The 18,097-nt window shown below is 35.2% G+C and overlaps 1 protein-coding gene across 5 annotated transcripts in view; it reads right to left on the minus strand.

Moving 5' to 3' along the window:
• The window catches only part of LRRK2 (leucine rich repeat kinase 2), a 228,053-nt gene that overhangs the window by 179,648 nt on the left and 30,308 nt on the right, over window positions 1-18,097 (minus strand). For all 5 annotated transcript variants that reach the window (XR_003568832.1, XM_027858947.1, XM_027858948.1 and 2 more), the window contains exons 6-10: window positions 17,122-17,256; window positions 13,757-13,888; window positions 6,055-6,174; window positions 2,845-2,978; window positions 2,683-2,762 (exon numbers count right to left, since the gene is read on the minus strand). Coding sequence is in view for 4 of the 5 variants with exons in the window: in XM_027858947.1 (XP_027714748.1) it covers window positions 2,683-2,762; window positions 2,845-2,978; window positions 6,055-6,174; window positions 13,757-13,888; window positions 17,122-17,256 (601 nt within the window). In the remaining variant the exon portion in view is untranslated. The remainder of the gene's footprint in view (window positions 1-2,682; window positions 2,763-2,844; window positions 2,979-6,054; window positions 6,175-13,756; window positions 13,889-17,121; window positions 17,257-18,097) is intronic.

Raw genomic sequence — 18,097 nt, forward strand, 5'->3', positions numbered from 1 at the left:
ACACACAGATAAATATTAATACATATTTAAAACAAAGGGCTGAAGTAAAAACTATTATACTTCAGCTAACGTAAATACTTAGGAACTCTGAGCAATCTAATCACTAATCATGGTTTCAGAGGTCTGATAATGCAACATGCTATTCACTGAAAATTATAAAGAATAATATTTACTCTCAATAGGAAATGAGGAAACATACCTCCCCTCCTCTTACTAAACAAGTGGAGGTTTATGAGTATAAAATGCTGTATATGCTGCCTGTTGTGATTGATTTATTAATTGGTTTTGCTATACTATTTTTCTTTTAATCTTTGTTAAGGGAAAGTCTGTCATTGGTGCAGGAGAGGGGGATATATTTTGAAATAAATGAATTAGAGGTACAAAAGGTAATCATTATCCACTTGATACATGGACAAAGAATATGAAAAAAGGAATTTTTGGAGTAACAAATAAAAGCTAATAAATAGTCATATGAAAAAAATGTTCCAAATCACTAAAAATTAGAAAAATTCAAATTAAAGCAATTCTGAAGCTCAAGTTAGAAAAACTGACAAAAAAGGGAAATTACCAAAGTTAGGTTGTAGGAAAACAGGTGAATAAATATGCTGGTGATGGAGTTGTGAATTGGTCTAGCCGTTCTAAAAAGCAATTTGGAAATGCATTTTAACAGCTACTAAACTACGGACACAACAATGTCACTAGTAAGCCTATACACCAAAGAGATCAAAGAAAGAAGAACCCATGTGTAAAAAAAAAATTTATAGCAGCTCTTTTTGTGGTAGCAAAGAATTGGAAACTAAAGTGGATGTCTCTCAACTGGTAAATGGTTGAATAAAAATGGTATATATGAATGTAAGGGAACAGTACTGTGTTATAAAAAATAATGAAAGGAACAGTTTCATTGAAACCTGGGAAAACCTATATGCATTGCATGGGGAAGTGAGCAAAACACAACACAAAAAATAAACAACTTTGAAGGCCTTTAGAATCCTCATCAACACAATAAACTACCATGATTATGGAGGATGATGATGAAGCATGCTACCCACCCCCAATAAAGAGAAGATGGACTCCTGTATAGAGTGACACATATATTTTTTGGATAAGGTCAATGCAGGAACTGTTTTGCTTAATTACGCATACCCATTAGAAGGTTTTTTGTTTTGTTTTGTTTTGCAACAGAGAGAGGAAGGAGAAAAATAGAAAATCAATTTTTGTTCACTGAAAAAATAAAATTTAACTTTTTAAAAAAAGACATTCATGAAACTTTGTAAAAAGAAAGAAAAAAAAATTTGCTGTGAAGGACCTACATACATTGGGTTTGCAACTGAAAGTTAAATTAAATAACTGCCACATGAATATTCCTTATGCACCCTCCTAACATATGCAAATACAAAACAGGATGATAGCGATATTCTTTGAAGAGTAATAGCATTCATCCTTCCAGATTAGTTAGTCAACAGGCATTTATTAAGCAACTTATGTGTCAGGCACTGCACTAAGTATTTGGGATATGAAGAAAGGCAAAAAAAATGGTCCCTGAACTCAAAAAGCACACACTGTAATGGGAAAGAAAAAATGCAGATAACTATGTACATACAAGATATATATATATATATATATGGGTTAATGTAAGTTAATCAAAGAGGAAAGGTACTAGCAGAAGTGAGGGGAGAAGGGTAGGACTTAGAAAAGTATCCTACAGAGAAGGCTAGATTTTAGATGAGGAAAGCCAGGAAAGCTAGAAAGTGAAGAAGAAGAATGTTAGAAGATCATGTATGAGGAACAGCAAGCCAACCACTGTAGCTGGATTAGAAAGTTCATGGGAGGGAATCAAGTGTAAGAAGAATGGAAAGGTTTGGAAGGGCTCAGGTTGAGAAGGTCATTAAATATCAAATAGAGGATTTACTTAGAGGTAACAGACTCGATTGGAGAAGTGTAGCCAAATGATGTTTGCCCTTAATTTTCTGTTGTCAATATGAAACCGACAAGTATTTGTTAAGCACCTACCACATGCCAGACACTGTGGTTAGAGCTAGGCATACAAAAAAAAGTAAAAGACAGGCCCTGTCCCCAAGGAGCTCACAATCTAATGAGGGAGACAACATGAAAATAACTAGATATAAACAAGTTAAGTCAGCGATAAATAAGAAGTTACCAATAGAGTGAAGGCACTAAAATTAAGAGGGAATGGGAAAGGCTTCCTGTAGAAAGTGGTATTTTAACTGGAACTTGAAGGAGCCAGGGAAGCCAGAAGGCAGAGACAAAGAGGGAAAAGATTCCAGACATGTAGAACCACCACTGAAAATGCCTAGAGCTGAGAGATGGAATATCTTGTTTGAGGAAAAGCAGGCAGATCAGAGTGCCTAGACAGATTGTGATATGGTAGCATTTATGGATGAAACTGGAAATGCACTATTTTTAATATTCACTGATTACTCAAAAGTCATTAGCTTACTGGAATTTCTATTAAGACTTTAATAACTTTTAAATATAACTTTTGTTCCTAAGTTAGCAAATAACTTATTGAAGACACTGAGGTCCAAACACTGTGAATGTACTATTATCTTTGGAGAAACTCTCAGATATACATAAAGAATTTCTAAAGTAAAAATATTAATTTTAGCAGATAATTTTTCTAATTTAATTAACATTTATAAACATAAAATCATTACTACTGACTGGTCATCTTCATCTCCAATATTTTCATGTAAATTGCTTTGGTACATAAGTAGATTGTTTAAAGCCCAGCATGCAGCCTCCTGGATTGGAAAAAAAAAAAGTTTGTATAATTATACAAACAACTCTCAATCAATCTTAAAAGTGACTTAGTAGTAATCAAACCTGCACGTCTGTGTTCTTTCTATGCAATGTCAATGCTCTGTAACTGGCTTCTAACCAGTATAATTTATTGTCCTCATCATCTTCTTGATTCTTTTTCTTTTCTTCTAAATCTTGGTTTAAAATAATAGTTTCAGCTTGAAGATAAAAATATCATAAATTAGTCCTAATTTGGAATGACTGCCGTGTGATTTCATATTTCCAAATGGATAAAGTTTAACCTCTACTGATATATTACATTAATAAACAGCAAAAACAAAACACGTAACATTCAATGAATAATCTTACCACAGATGGCACTTCACTTCTAGCATAAATTCAACCGTGTCACAATTCTTAGACCAACCATACATATCACTAAATTATTTTTTCTTTTCCCTCATTTTAAGTTAAACATGCTTATTTTATTGCACCCCCAAAAAAGTTCATCACGATTTTAACTCACAAAAGAGACACTCATTTTTGGATATAGTCAATGGGAATTTATTTTGCTTGACCAAAGCATAACTGTTCCAAAAGCTTTGTTTTTCCTTTTTTGGTGGGAGAGAGGGGGAAGGAAAATAAATGTTTATCAACTGAAGAAAAATCAATGAAATTAAATTCATGAAAAAAGGAATAGGAGGTAGTGTAGAAGGCCCTACAGTTGAGGGCTCTACTGGTTCTCTGGATTAGGGAACTCCAAAGACATCTGTCTCAATTATGCCCAGAAGACTGTTCTAAAACTTAGCTACCTAAATGCTCTTCTTATTAATATTACTTTTCTCAAAATGATATATTATGATGGCTTTAACAAGCATACATCATTTGGAAAATTTCTGTGATTAATATGATCAACCTATTGAATAAATTATAAATTATAATTATAAAGCACTTAGCAGAGTGTCTGGCACACAGTAAACACTATATGAATGTTAGTAATTAACTATTACTATTCAACAAAGAGAATCTTTTGGGTTTAAATTATTATAAATAAATGAACAAAGATGAAAGTACTACTTTTAGCTAGATCATATCTTCTGGAATACTAGTGAATAAATGTAAAGATTTGTTAGTAAGCTATTTTGTAGAGTTTCCAAGATGATTATTTATATATTATTCCAGCACCCAACCTCTACTCCATGGAGAATTCTGATCAATGTGTTATTTTTCAAATTTTTTAAAGCAAAATCAACTAGAGTTTTAATGAAATTTCTAGAATTTTCATGCCTATGGTTTATTCTCTAAGCATGAGACATTTTGTTTTTTAAGTCTCCTTTAAATTACATTAAGATGGGGGGAGGTGGAGCAGAGCCAAGATGGCAGAAGCTACTCAGTTTGCACTATATCAACATGCCTCTCAAAGCAACTTTAAAATAATTTCTGAAAGCAAATTTTGGGGCAGCAGAGTGAACAAAAGGGTTGGGCAAAACATTTTTTTCTGGCCTAAGAAAATTTAAGAGGTCAGCAGAAGTCTAGGGTACCTGGAGGGAGGCCTGTCTAGAACCCACACACATTGCTGCAGCAACTACAGCCTCAGTGGCAGCAGTAGCTTCAGAATTTCTCAGCTTAGAGACAGTAAGGGAGTTGAACCACAGGTCAGAAAGAGGTAACAGGGGCCCCCTTTGCTGGCACTGATTGGCAAGTTTATTGCCCAGAGGCAGTTCGAGGTCACAGTTCCAAAGTAGAGAAGAGGGTTTGTCACAAGGAGCCCTGGGTACAGTAGCAAAGCAAAGAGCAGGAGACAAGGGACCCTTCAGGAGAGAACTGACTATACCTCTCCCAGGATCATAACACCCTGGAAACACCAACAATTTGCAGACCTCTCTTTTCGTGGTGGCTAAGGATTGGAAATTGAGGGAATGCTCATAAGTTAGGGAATGATTGAACAAGTTGGGATTTATGACGATGAGGGGGTGGTTTCAAAAAAAAAAAAACATAGGAAGACCTATATGAAATGATGCAAGTGAAGTGAGAAGAACTGGGAGAATTGTGCCAAGTAGAAACAATGATCAACTGTGAAAGACGAGACTCTTTAGATCAATACAATAATCCAAGACAATTCCAAAGAACTCATGAAGAAAAAAATACTAGCCACCTCCACAGAGAGAACTGATCAACTCTGAGTGCATTCAAAGTAAAATTTTCTCACTTTAGTTTTCTTGCTTTTTTTTTGGAAATATAGCTAATAAGAAAATATGTTTTGCATGATTTTACATATATAATTGATATTGCTTGCCTTTTCAGTGGGTAGGGGATGGTGATGACAGGGAGGGAGAAAATTTGGAAGGCATACTTTAAAAAGAAAACAATGTTTAAAATAAATAAATTAAAATGTTAAATTACATTAAGAAAACAAAGATATAATTTTCAAGGCTTTACTTTTAGTAGTAAGACTTATTTCTTTTCATAAAAGATTTATCTTATAAAGATCTCATCTACCCTTTAGTATTCAGTAAGATATTTCCCATGTCAACAATATAAAAGTGAAGCACAAAAATGAGATAAGTAGCCATTAGAATATAAACTCTCGATGAGTAGGGATTATTTCATTATTTGCATCTGTAACACCAGTGCCTAACAGTCCCTGGTACGTAGTAGATACTTAATCACTTTGATTGGTAACCATACTTTTTATCTTTATTCCCATTCTCATTTCTCTTTTGCACCCTCCCTCTCAAAATAAAATAAAACAAAACAGCTGAACCTGATAAATCAGATAAATCTCAAACTGATCTAATAAGCAAGATGAGAACAAAAATGGAAACAAAGAAAAAGCAGTTCTATGTCCATCTCCCCACCCCCAGAGTAATTAAATTCCAGTACAATCATGAGTTAAAACAGAATCTACAAAAAATAACAGACTAAAGAACAGTTAGAAAATAATTACAAAATGAATGCAGAGAAAGCAACCAATATTCAAAGCCAAATTATAAGAGGAAATTTGAATAAATAAAATTGTTGAGGAAGCACATCAAGCATATCAAGCACAGAATTCAAAATTGCAAATGACCAGTATCATTGGATTAGTCATTGCAGCTTTGTTTCCTTGCTAAATCATTCCATGGATACGGCTTTGAATTAATGGCTGCTCTTTGGGCAGAAAAGTATATTACTACCTCTTTTTGTGCACGAGACATTCTGATACTATGAAAAAAGCAAGACAAAATAAATCTTTAAGCATTTACTGTAGGAGCTACTTTTTTTTTTAAACACAGCAAGGCAAAATTTACTCACTGAGGAGAGCCAAACAGCTTAGTGCTGCGATCTGTAAAGTTGCATTTTCTGAATATTTTTTAACAGCTTTCACGATGACCTCATGAACCTCATTTAAAACCAGGATATTAAAGAAATTATCTAAAAACAAATTATAAGTTAAATCTACATTAATTGAATTTTATATTTATCTATAAATTATTACATTTAAATCACAGGATGGTAATTCTACTCCTGTTAAGTTCTTTATAACCAAGTAATACTTTCCTTAAAAATAGCTTAGCATGTTTCTATACATTTTTCGGTAAATTGTTGAACACTGTTACCATTAAATTATCTAATTAACTATGTAATGAAACTGAGCAAGAGTAGTGTTTTTCTTCTCTTTTCATCATCATAAAAAGTATAGCACCACACTGTACAGAGGACTGATCGAGAATCCTCTATTAATAATAGCTCACATTTACACAGCACTTGATGGAACAAAAAGCACTTTAACAGAATTACAAAATTTTGTAGTTGGAAGGAATTTCAGTGTACTTCCTCAGTGGAAGGAAGTCCAAGTTCTAGTTCAAGCATTCTTTCTGCAAAGGAAGAGCCATTCCCTAATTAACAAATAATCAAAAAATATAAACAGTCAGTTTTCAGATGAAGTAATCAAAGCTACCTATAGTCATAAGAAAAAATGCTCTAAATCACTATTGATTGGAGAAATGCAAATTAAAACAACACTGAGGTACTAGATTGGCTAATACAACAGAAAAAGAGTCTGATAAATGTTGGAGGAGATGTGGGAAAATTGAGACACTACTGTTGGTGGAGTTGTGAAGTGATTAAACCATTATGTAGAGCAATTTGGAACTATGCCCAAATATTTATAGCAATTCTTTTCTGGGAGCAAAGTTGGAAATTGAGGGTATGCCCATCAATTGGGGAATGGCTGAACAATTTGTGGTATACAAGATGTAATGGAATAGTATTGTTCTATAACAGATGATGAGCTAGATGCTCTCAGAAAAACCTGGAGAGACTTAAACGAACTGATGCAAAGTGAAATGAGTAGAACCAGGAGAACATTGTACACAGTAATAGCAATATTATAAGATGATCAACTGTGAATGACTTGGCTATTCTCAGCAATACAATGATCCAAGACAACTCTGAAGGACCTATGAAAAATGCTGTCCATCCCCAGAAAAAGAACTGATGGAGTCTGAATACAGATCAAAGCATACTTTTTAAATTTTATTTTTCTTGGGTTTTTATTTTGGTCTATGTTTTTTTTTACAACATGACTAATACAGAAATATGTTTTGCATGACTACATATGCATAATAACCTATACCAAATTGCTTCCCTTTTCAATGAGGGGAGTGGAGAAAGAAGGAGAAAATTTGTAACCCAATTTTAAAAACATGGGCTCCTTGACAGCAAGGATTATCTTTCATTATTTATATTTGTATTCCCAGTTCTTAGCACAGTGCCTGGAACATGGTAAATATTTAATGAAAGCTTACTGACTTTGATCTGATGGAATAGGGATGTGATATGGTTAAGATTTATAACTTTAGGATAACCTTTGACAGCTGACTGGAAGAAAGACTGGCATGTGAGAGACATGAGGCAAGGAGCCCAATTAGAATGTTACTATAATAGTCTAGAATTCAGGGATAGGGAACCTGCAGCCTTGAGGCCACTCTAAGGCCTCAAGTGCAGCCCTCTGACTGAATTCAAACTTCACAGAACAAATCCTTTTATTAAGGGGATAAATGAAAGATGGTGAGGGTCTAAACTAGAGGGGTGACTTTGTGAGTGGAAAGAAGAGGATGTATGCAAGAAATTACAAGATTTGGCAACAGGATACATGGGGTGACTGCTCTCGGTCAAAGGAATCAAGGATGACAACAGAGTTATGAACCTGAGGGACTAAAAGGAGGGTGGTGCCCTCAAAAGTAATAGGAAAATTCAGAATGGTAAAGATTGAGAGAAATGATAATGAGTTGTTTTAGACATGCTGAGTTTGAGCTGCTGAAAGAAAAACCAATCAAAATGTCAAACTAGCAGTTGGTAATGTAGGACTAGAACTCAGGAAAGAGTAGGACTATTTAGTCTGAGAATCACTGGCATAAAAAGAAAGGAGAAGAGGATATAGAGCACAGTGCTGGGGTTATCCGAACTTAGTAGGCAGGACATGAACAAAGATCAAGCAAAAGCACTTCAGTCAGACAAAAGCAGTCAGGCAGATATAAGAAGTGAGAGAAATCCGTTAGAAAATCCCACACAGAGTATCCAGAAGGAAAATATAATTAAAAGTTTCCAACGCTACACAGAGGTCAATAAGGATCAAGAAGAGGTCATGAGATGTTTGCAATGAAGAGATTGGTTTGGAGAGAGTGGTTTCAGTTGAAAGAAGAGGTAAGAAAATAGACTTGTAGAGTTAAAAAGAAAAGGAGAAAAGAGGAAGCAATGGCACTGATTATGGACCCTTTTTCAAAAGGTTTGCTGAAAGGGGAAGTGGACAAATGCAGACAAGAGCTGGCAAGTATGACAGTATCCAGTGAGGGTGTTTAAGAATTGGGGAGACTTGGGAGAGGTTGAAGATTAAAGCAGGGAAGGAAGAGAAGGACATCAGGTCTTTTCATAAAATAAGCTGTCTCTAGACTATTTCTCATGCACCTTCTTGAGAAGAGTGAAGAAGCCAGCAGAGTACTCACTGAAATAAGTTAGACTCCATCCTTCACCTAATTAGAGGAAATCACAGAAATGAGATAACAGATTATTTCAGTTTCCCCCAGAACAGAAAGATGTTCACTTTTCTATTTCATTATAATGCAAAAAAAATTCCATTCTAAAATCAATTGTCCTCATAAAAATGGAAAATTCTTCTAGTCCTCAGAAAATAAGACTCATTCTGATTCCAAGATAATAATTAATGTCTTTCTAGTATTGTGTAGAACCTGTTGGAGCTTTTGTTCTGTTGGCATAACATGTGAGAACTCATGATCACCTCCAAAGCATGACAAACATGCAAAAGGATTTGGTATCTGGATAGAAAATTATTTATTACCATTAATTTTAGAACTCCTACAACCTGGTTACTTTGAGTGAGATTTCAGTGTTTTAACATAGAATCAGGGGTTATGGAGTCAGAGATGAGAAGGCTACAGCTTTGCATTCTGCAGATTTATTGAATAGATTTAAACACTTCTCCCTAAGAAGAATTTTCCATTTTTATGATATTAGATTGTGAGCTCCTTGGGGTTGTTGCTGCTTGGGCCAAGGTGAAGATGATATTGAGAGGAGCTGGGCTGCCACCTTCACTGCTACTAGGAAATTATACTGTATCTCCCTAATCTCAAGCTGGATATCCAAAACTATAAGTTGGGATACCAAAGAGATTAGTGTATATTTGACCTCAGAGCTAACATAGAGCCGTAGCAGTTTACCAAGCAGGTAGTTAAATGGTCAGATAGGCACTTTAGGGAAATCAATTTGGCAGCTGTGTGGAGGACATATTGTAATGAGGAGAGACTTCAGGCTGAGACACCAGTGTTGATAGCTATGCTAGTGGCAGCCCAAATCCTCTCGACATCTTCACCTTGGCCAGCAACAGCAGCCCCAAGTAATGGGAGCCCATATAATCACTGGGAATACATCCCTGCCCTTAAGGAGCTCACAATCAAATAGGGGAAACAACATGTAAACAAAGTTAAGAATATGATAAATAGCAAATAATTAATAGAAGGAAGGGAATTAAGAGGGATTAGGAAAGGCTTCTTATAGAAGGTAGGATTTTTTTTTTTTAGTTGAGACTTGAAGGAAGTCAGGGAAGCAAGGAACTGAGCCTTCACTGCTGCTAGGCAATCCTACTGTACCTCCCTAATCAACTCACTATCCCATGCTCCATTGTGACTCTTCCTAACCTTTTCATCCCTTCTCAAACCTCCCATGGCTCCTGTTCCCCTTGCCTCATATTTTACAGAAAAAAAAAATGTGGCCAATTCTCCATAAATTCCCTCTTCTCCCCTCTTCCTTATCTACCACCACTCAAGTGCCTTCTGCCACTCTCTCCTTCTTCGCCCCTGTCTTGGTAAGGAGTAAGTGCCCTTATTCCTTACCAAGGTTAACCTCGCTACCTGTTCAAGTAATACCATTGCTTCCTGTTGCCTCCAACAGACTGCCCTTTCTGGGAGCCCCAATCTTTCACGTATTTTCAATCTCTCCCTATCTACCAGCTCCTTTTCTACTGCCTACACATATGCTCATGTCTCCCCTCACTTGATCCATCCATGTCTGCTAATTATAGTACTATTTCTCTTCCACCTTTTGTAGCTAAACTCTTCGAAAAGTCCAACTACAATAGGTGCCTCCCCTTTCTTTCCGCTCACTCTCTTCTGAACCCCTTACAATCTGGTTTACAACTTTATCACTGCACTGAAATTTTTCTCTCCAAAGTAACTAATGATATCTTATTTGCCGAATCTAACGGCCTTTTCTCAATCCTCATTCTTTTTAACCTCTTTGTAGCCTTTAACACTATTGATCACTTTCTCCTCCTCACTACTCTCTTCTCTCTAGATTTTCAAGATACAACTCTCCCCTGATTTTCTTCCTACTTATTTGAACACTCCTTCTCTCTCTCCACTGCTAGATCCTCCTCTTATTCATGTCTTCTAACCATAGGTGTCCTTTGTCCTCTTCTCTTCTTCCTCTGTATTACTTTACTTGGTGATCTGATCAGCACCCACAGATTTAATTACCATTTTTAAGCTGATGATTCTCAAATCTACCTTTCCTGTCCCAATTTCTCCCCTGACCTCCAATCTCACATCTCCTTTACCTTTCAGACATCTCAAACTGAATGTCCAGGTAGAGGTCCTGAACTCAGTATCTCCAAAACAGTATTTATTATGTTTCCCCCAAATCCTCCTCCTATTTCCTTCTACCTTCTCTATTGTTATGGAAGATAACAACATCCTCCCCATACAACATTCAGGCTTGTAACCCCAGGAGTCATCTTGGATTCTTCTTTATCTCTTAGCCCCTGTATCCATGCTGTTGTTGATTTTACCTTTGCAATATCTCCTTGAATGTGACCCATTCTCTCCTCTGACACTTCCACCACTCTAATGCAGGCCCTCATCACCTCATGTCATGATTACTGAAATAGGTGGGTCTGCATGCCCCAAGTCTCTCCCACTCCAATCTGTTCTCCATTCAGTCACTAAAACACAGATCTGATGATATCTCTGTCTCTCTCTCTCACACTCACACTCACACACACACACACACACACACACCCCACACCACAACTCAATAAACTACAATGACTTCCTGTTGGCTCCAGGAACAAATACAAAATGCTGTTTTTTGGCATTCAAAGTCCTTTATAACCTGGTCCCCTCCTGCCTTTCCAGTCTTCTTATCCATACTCCCTGACATGTACTCTTTGACCTAGTGACACTGGCCTCCTACCTGTTCTATGAACAAAACACTCCATCTCTCACCTTCGGGCAATATCTCTGTCTGTCCCTCACAACTGGAACACTCCTCCCTCCTCTACTCTGACTACTGACTTCCCTGGCTTCTTTAAAGTCTCAATTAAAATCTCACCTTCAACAGGAAACCTTCCCTAACCACAATTAATTCCAATTCTATCCGTCATTTATTCTTCATAATCACTACTGTGAAAGATAAAACCTTCCACTGTTCTCAATTATTTTATGCTAAGCCTTCTAATATTTAATTTTTCTATCTATGTGGAATTTATTGTGATATATATGTGGTATATACAGATGCGAATCTAAAGTATTTTTTACAACCAAAAGTAAATAAATAAACAAACAAAGACTATTGCAATAAATACTCTAGGCAAGAGGAGATGAGGGCTTGAACTATGTGATGGCTTGTGGATGGATAAAAGGGGACAGCTATAAAAGATGCTGTAGAAGTAGAAATGACAAGATCTGGCAATTGATTAAACATATGGTATGATTAAATATGAGTGACAGTCAGGAAATAAGGATGGTATGAAGATTGTGAGTCAAGATAAGTGGAGGAATGGTGGTACCCTGGAAAGCAATAGGCAAATTCAAAAGAAGGGTGCATTTGGGAGGAGACATGAGTTCTCTTTTGAACAGGCTGAGTTTTAGATGCCCACAGGACATTCAGTTTAAAATGTCCAAAAGACAGATGGAACGGAAGCTCAGGAGGGAGACAGCAAAGCTCAGAAGGGCTGGATATACAGAATAGCACAAAGCAAAAATATCTATCTCCATAAGCAATGCATCCAGACATTTGGAATCCAGTAGTAAAAGCAAATGTCATAAAAATGATTCCTTAACAAACACATTGAAACTAAGGATGTTAATTCTGTGTTTTCTTTTTCAAAAATTGTCTTTTTCATTTAAAAAAAAATTCCAGATTTTAACACAGTGCCAAGCACAAAGTAAGCACTTAATGTTTATTATTGACTAACTTGGTTAAAATCTTTGTTTTTCAGTCATTTCAGTCTTCGTGACCCCATATAGGATCTTCTTGGCAAAGATAATGGAGTGATTTGCCATTTTCTTCTCCAGTTCATTTTACAGATGAGGAAACTGAGGCAAACAGGGTTAAGTGAATTGCCCAGGGTTAACAGCTAGTAAGTGTCTGAGGCCAGATTTGAATTCAGGTCTTTCTGACTCCAGGCATGGTGCTCTCTCTGCCGCATCATTTAGCTACCCAACTTTAATACTGCCATCATACAAAACATTTTAGAGCTTTTCATTTGGATATATTTTCAGAGTTAATCTGTGAACCACAGTAAGTAGCTATAGTCTCATTACTTTACAGTCCGGGATTGCTGTGTTTCCTTTCCAAAACAGATTACAGAATCTTAGAACTGGAAGATTTTTTAGAGATTATCTAATTGGAAAAGAGAATTTAAATATTTGCCCTGGTCACAGGGCTAGTGTCAGAAGTAGAACTAGAACTAGAACTCAGGCTTTCTGACTGTCCAGTATTCGTTCTATTATAACCAGAAAAAAAATTTTTTTTAAACACACTTAATCCTTTAAAAAAAAAAAAAAGAAAAACAACTTAGCACTGAATGTTTTTGGTCTATTTACGAAATACCAGATTTTACTTCAAAATAAGATCTGCCACCACTTTGGGTATTCAAAAGAAAGAAGATCTCAAAGAAAGTCTTTAGCAATAGCAACATCATTGGAAGAAGTATATCACATTCTCCTTGACTGCCCCAAAGGAGATAATTTCCAATATTTATGCAAAAATTCAATCATACTACTTGACCCATATCTTCTGAGTGATGAAATTATTATAGTGCCACTTCTCAAACGTCAACATTTGGAATATAAACAAAGAATGTCTTTCAGTTTCCCAAAGAAAATAAATAGGAACATTTATACCCTCAGGTATCTTTGAAGACTAGAAAAGAGGAAAAGGAGAAAATAATGAAACACTCAAAAGCATAATTACCTCATTTAATAGATTAAATCACTAATAGTATCACTTTTTTTAAAATCAAGAACTCTAGAAGGAAAATCTTAGTCCTAAATTTGGCTAACTAGACCAAATTTTAGCTAAGGAGTCTTACATTTTGCTCAGAGTACAGAGCCCTGCCACCTACCTGTTCTAAGTACAGAGGCTAAAAATTGTTACTGTACTTGCAATACATTTAAACAGAAATACGAAATGATAAAATTAAATAAAAATAACTCACCCAATGTAAGCCTGTGTAACAAACAGCAACCAACTTCTTGAATTTTTTCACTGCTAGAGAACATTTTCATGGCTTCTACCACAATATTGTAACATCTGACATTTCCACTCATTAGGACTTCCACATTACTGCCTAAATCAAAATTACAATACATTAATATGGGGATATTTTCCTTCATGCATACTTATCTAAGGCTTCCCAACTTCAAACACTGATTGTCATGATACAGTACTCTACTGACTAAAGTAATTAAAAATGCTACATTATTAAGCACATTAATTGTATATGAATTATGACTGCTCTTAAAAGGATTATACTTAACCTTAAAGGTAAATAACTATCCCAGACTTCTTGTATAAAACATGAATGAATAAATTAAGGTCTGGATTCAAAGGGCCACCTAGACCAACCTTTGATTTTAGAGATGAGGAAATTAAGGCCAAGAGATTAGGTGACTAGCCTAACATCATACATATGGTGAGAGTCAGAATGAGAAACCTAGTTCTTCTGACTCTAAATTCACCACTCTTTCCACCCAACCTGACGAATAAGGAAGAGGAACAAGATTTGTTAGTAAAAGGGATTAAGGATGTACAACTGCTTTTAGAGCATGAGTAAGCTGGTAACAGTTACTGAGATAAATATTTCCAAAAATTCTAAATTTTATTTGAAAGCTAAATTTAGAAAGCTATAATGACAGCACTAAATAACACTTTTCCCCAAAAAAGGATATGGAGATTTTAACAAATGTTAGCAGCAACCATATTTTAAAATGAGAACATAACTTAGAAAATGAGGAGGTAATTGCCAAGGATCAGAAATAGAATAGTTAAAATGGTTCAAAATTCTGGTTTCTGAGAGTTGTTTTCTTTGACCTTTCCATTACAAATCAAGCCATTTTAATTCTTGTGTTATGCTAGATGTGGGTGGGACACAATGCCTAAGACTTCATCCAATAAGTCCAACCTAACTATAGCCAAGGGAAGGTAAAAGGGTGCATTCAGTGTGATGGCACCGAGTAATTTATAATCTTTAGAAGTATGACCATTTCCTATCATTATTGAGCCACCTCTACTTTCAAGTATTTAATTCCCTATGGCTGAGAAATCAAAAAGCAAAGCTTGAAAATCTACAATAAGTACTTCATTTAAAAAGCACTTTTTTCTTTTTTTCGGTCAGGCAATGGGGTTAAGGGACTTGCCTAGGGTCACACAGCTAATAAGAGTTATATGTCTGAGGGCAGATTTGAACTCGGGTCTTCCTGAATTCAGGGCTGATGCTCTATCCACTGTGCCACCTAGCAGCTCCTAAAAAGCACTTTTTTCAAAAGCTATAGCTATCCCCTGATGAAGAGGTGATGGACTCAGAATGATATATTTTTTTTTTTGACATGGCCAATGTAGGAATTTTTTTTTGCTTGTTCATAATAGGAGGCTTTGTTTTTCTTGTTTTCTCATGCAAGGAAGGGGAAAGTGGAGAGAACTGGTAGATGGCAGGGAGATGGAAGGGAAGGGACGTGTATTTTCATATGAAAATAAAATTTAATAGATTTACCAAAGCAAATTTACTTTTTAAATTTATTTTACTTTTTAAAGTATAGGACTGTATTCTGATTTACTAAAGCCCAAAGTCCATTTTTTTTCTACATAATTAAGATTAATGCTTATTCCCACATCTCAAGAATTTACTGATGAAGCCATACCTATCACATTTACACATATATACATGTATACATGGATACTTATACTATAAATACTATAAATCTTCCACTATAGTTCTAATCTTCTACCCTATCATAGAATGGAGGTAAACCCTGGATTCTTGAAGATTATAATAGTGAAGGCACAAGCTCTGGTATATTCCACCACTTACAAACATGCTTTGTAACATGATTTGGCAACAGTCTCTGTTGGCTAAGCCACAGTCTACTGAGTTTTGAAAAGACTAATCGATGGAATGCTAGTCACCAGCTAATAATTTTTTCAGCTAGAGCAGCCTAAAAAGACATCTACTAAGATACAGCTTTTAAAGTGCTACATTACCAGGCACCAACCTACCTTTCCATCCTTACTTGGCATTACTCCTCTTTCCACACACTGTGATCTAGAGAAACAAGCCTTCTCTTTGTTCCTCATTCACAATAATTTATTTCTGATGTCAGTGCCTTTGCAATGACCATCCCATCTGCTTGGAATGCGCACTTCCTCTTTACCTCTACCTCATGGAACCCGTTCTCTCTTCCTTTAAGATGCAGCTCAGGCACACCCCTTTTCAAGAAGCCGTTCCTGATCCCCCCAATTACTAGTAACCTCCCTTCCAAACTATTTATTTATTTGTACTTAACTACTATTTCTATCTACCTACTTACCTTTATATGTGTATATGTGCATATTTATTAACTTTCTATGCATACTTGTCTCCACCATTAGAATTTAAATTCATTACAAGTAGGAATTATTTCATTCTTTATACTTCTGCCTACTGCTATGTGCTGATACATAGTAGGTGCTTAATAAGTACTCATTGATTGAGTATAAAAAGATTGTTTTCTTCTTCAATGGAAAAAGCATCCACATTGATGAAATCATGGATCAGTGAAATATTCATGTATTAGTAGTATTTACAGATAGCATTTACAAATTTGAAAAATACTGCCAATGATCTCAAGGTTTTCCATGTTAATCCAAGAGACAAGTGATACATGTAGACAAAGACTATATTACCAATGGACACACAAAGGGATATAAAAAGGAAAAGGAGGTGAGCTAGTCGTGTATTGATAGCAAGATAGCAAGGGTAACAAAACATACAGACGAAATGCTGTGACTGAACACACAATGTTAAAAGATCTAAAAATGAGGCCTTCGATGTAACCAATTAAACTCCTACAAAAATGTATGGAAAGACATAGACGGAATTGCACACAAAAAAAGGCATTTATGAGTGGTGATTAGCAGTAATGGAGGAAGTATATATATATATATATTATAACAATAAGCTTACAGCTTCACTAAAACACTAGTGCTACAAAAAATGAAAAATATTAATGGTAACTAAGAGAAACCAGTGATGTATAAACTGATTGAGAACCAAGATTTGAAATCGGCCCATTAGCTACACTTGACATTGTGGCCCATCTGCCAAATTCATTCACTCTTCACAACCTTCTTTTAAGAAAAGGGATATTCAATTTCAAAGTCTCAGGAAATGATGTTATTTTGATATTAACAATAGTTGATTTTTTTCCTGACATCAATACATTCAGATGTCTGATTTATAAATTATCTCCAAAAAAGCTCTTGGAAAAGATGTTTTAATTTATAGTGATTCAAGTGGGTAAAGATGATTTACTTGCAGATACTTACATGGGAGTGCTAGGGAATGTAAACTGTGAAGAACATGAAAAACAACTTCTTCTTCATGATTAAATCTCTTTAATGCATTCAGCAAAAACATGTAATCATTGTTCTCAATAAATTCAGTCAGCTGCTCTTCTGAAACTAAATTGAAATGAAAATATAAACTTTAAGAATTATATAAAAGCATGAATTAGTCAATAATTTTGTACAGTTAGAAAAATGAAAATATTTTGAAACTAATCCCTTAGAGTCAAAAGTTTTTCTTTACACAAAACTAAGTCAAGAAAAATTAAAACAAAAACAAAAACATCTTGACCAAACTTTTTTGCATTACTATCCTGAAATTAAAACATGCTATTAAATAAGAGGTTAATAGAATAAAGGATTTAGATAAGCAAAGAAGTACTTCCAATAAAAATTTTAACTGTCATTAACAGAGAACATGTTAGAAGGTGGACTGGAAAGTGAATGAACTACTTTAAAGAAAAGTGGAGTTCCTCAAGGGCAGCCCAGCTATCTAAAACACATGTTTACTCAACAGAGAAAATGGCAAGAAAATGAGGCTTTGTCATCCAACATTTTCTTAATGGATCTCAAAACATTAAAAAAAATTGTTGTCAACAATAATTTTCAGAATTAAGCCCTTTGATTTTCAAACATTTGAAGTAAATAATGGATTTTTGTTTAAACCACAGTTTGGTTTAAAAATGAAGGGTTACTGAATATAATGGAGCAACATCATCAAAGATATTGCCACATTAATATTGAAAATGAGAAAATGTAGTAGGCTTTATTCATGGATTTGTATGTAGATGATGACTTCTCTTTAAATCAGTATCAACACATCCACATAATCAGTTAAGAAGTGGGTTCTTTAATAAGAAAGATAAACAATGGTAATTGATGAAAGATACAGTGGTGTCAGTATCGTACAAAGAAAAAAAAAAAGCCAAATCTTTTCCCAAAGAGTCAATTCATTCTA

Source organism: Vombatus ursinus, unplaced genomic scaffold (genome assembly GCF_900497805.2).
Source record: "Vombatus ursinus unplaced genomic scaffold, bare-nosed wombat genome assembly UNPS02013950.1, whole genome shotgun sequence".
NCBI classification, from domain to species: domain Eukaryota; kingdom Metazoa; phylum Chordata; class Mammalia; order Diprotodontia; family Vombatidae; genus Vombatus; species Vombatus ursinus.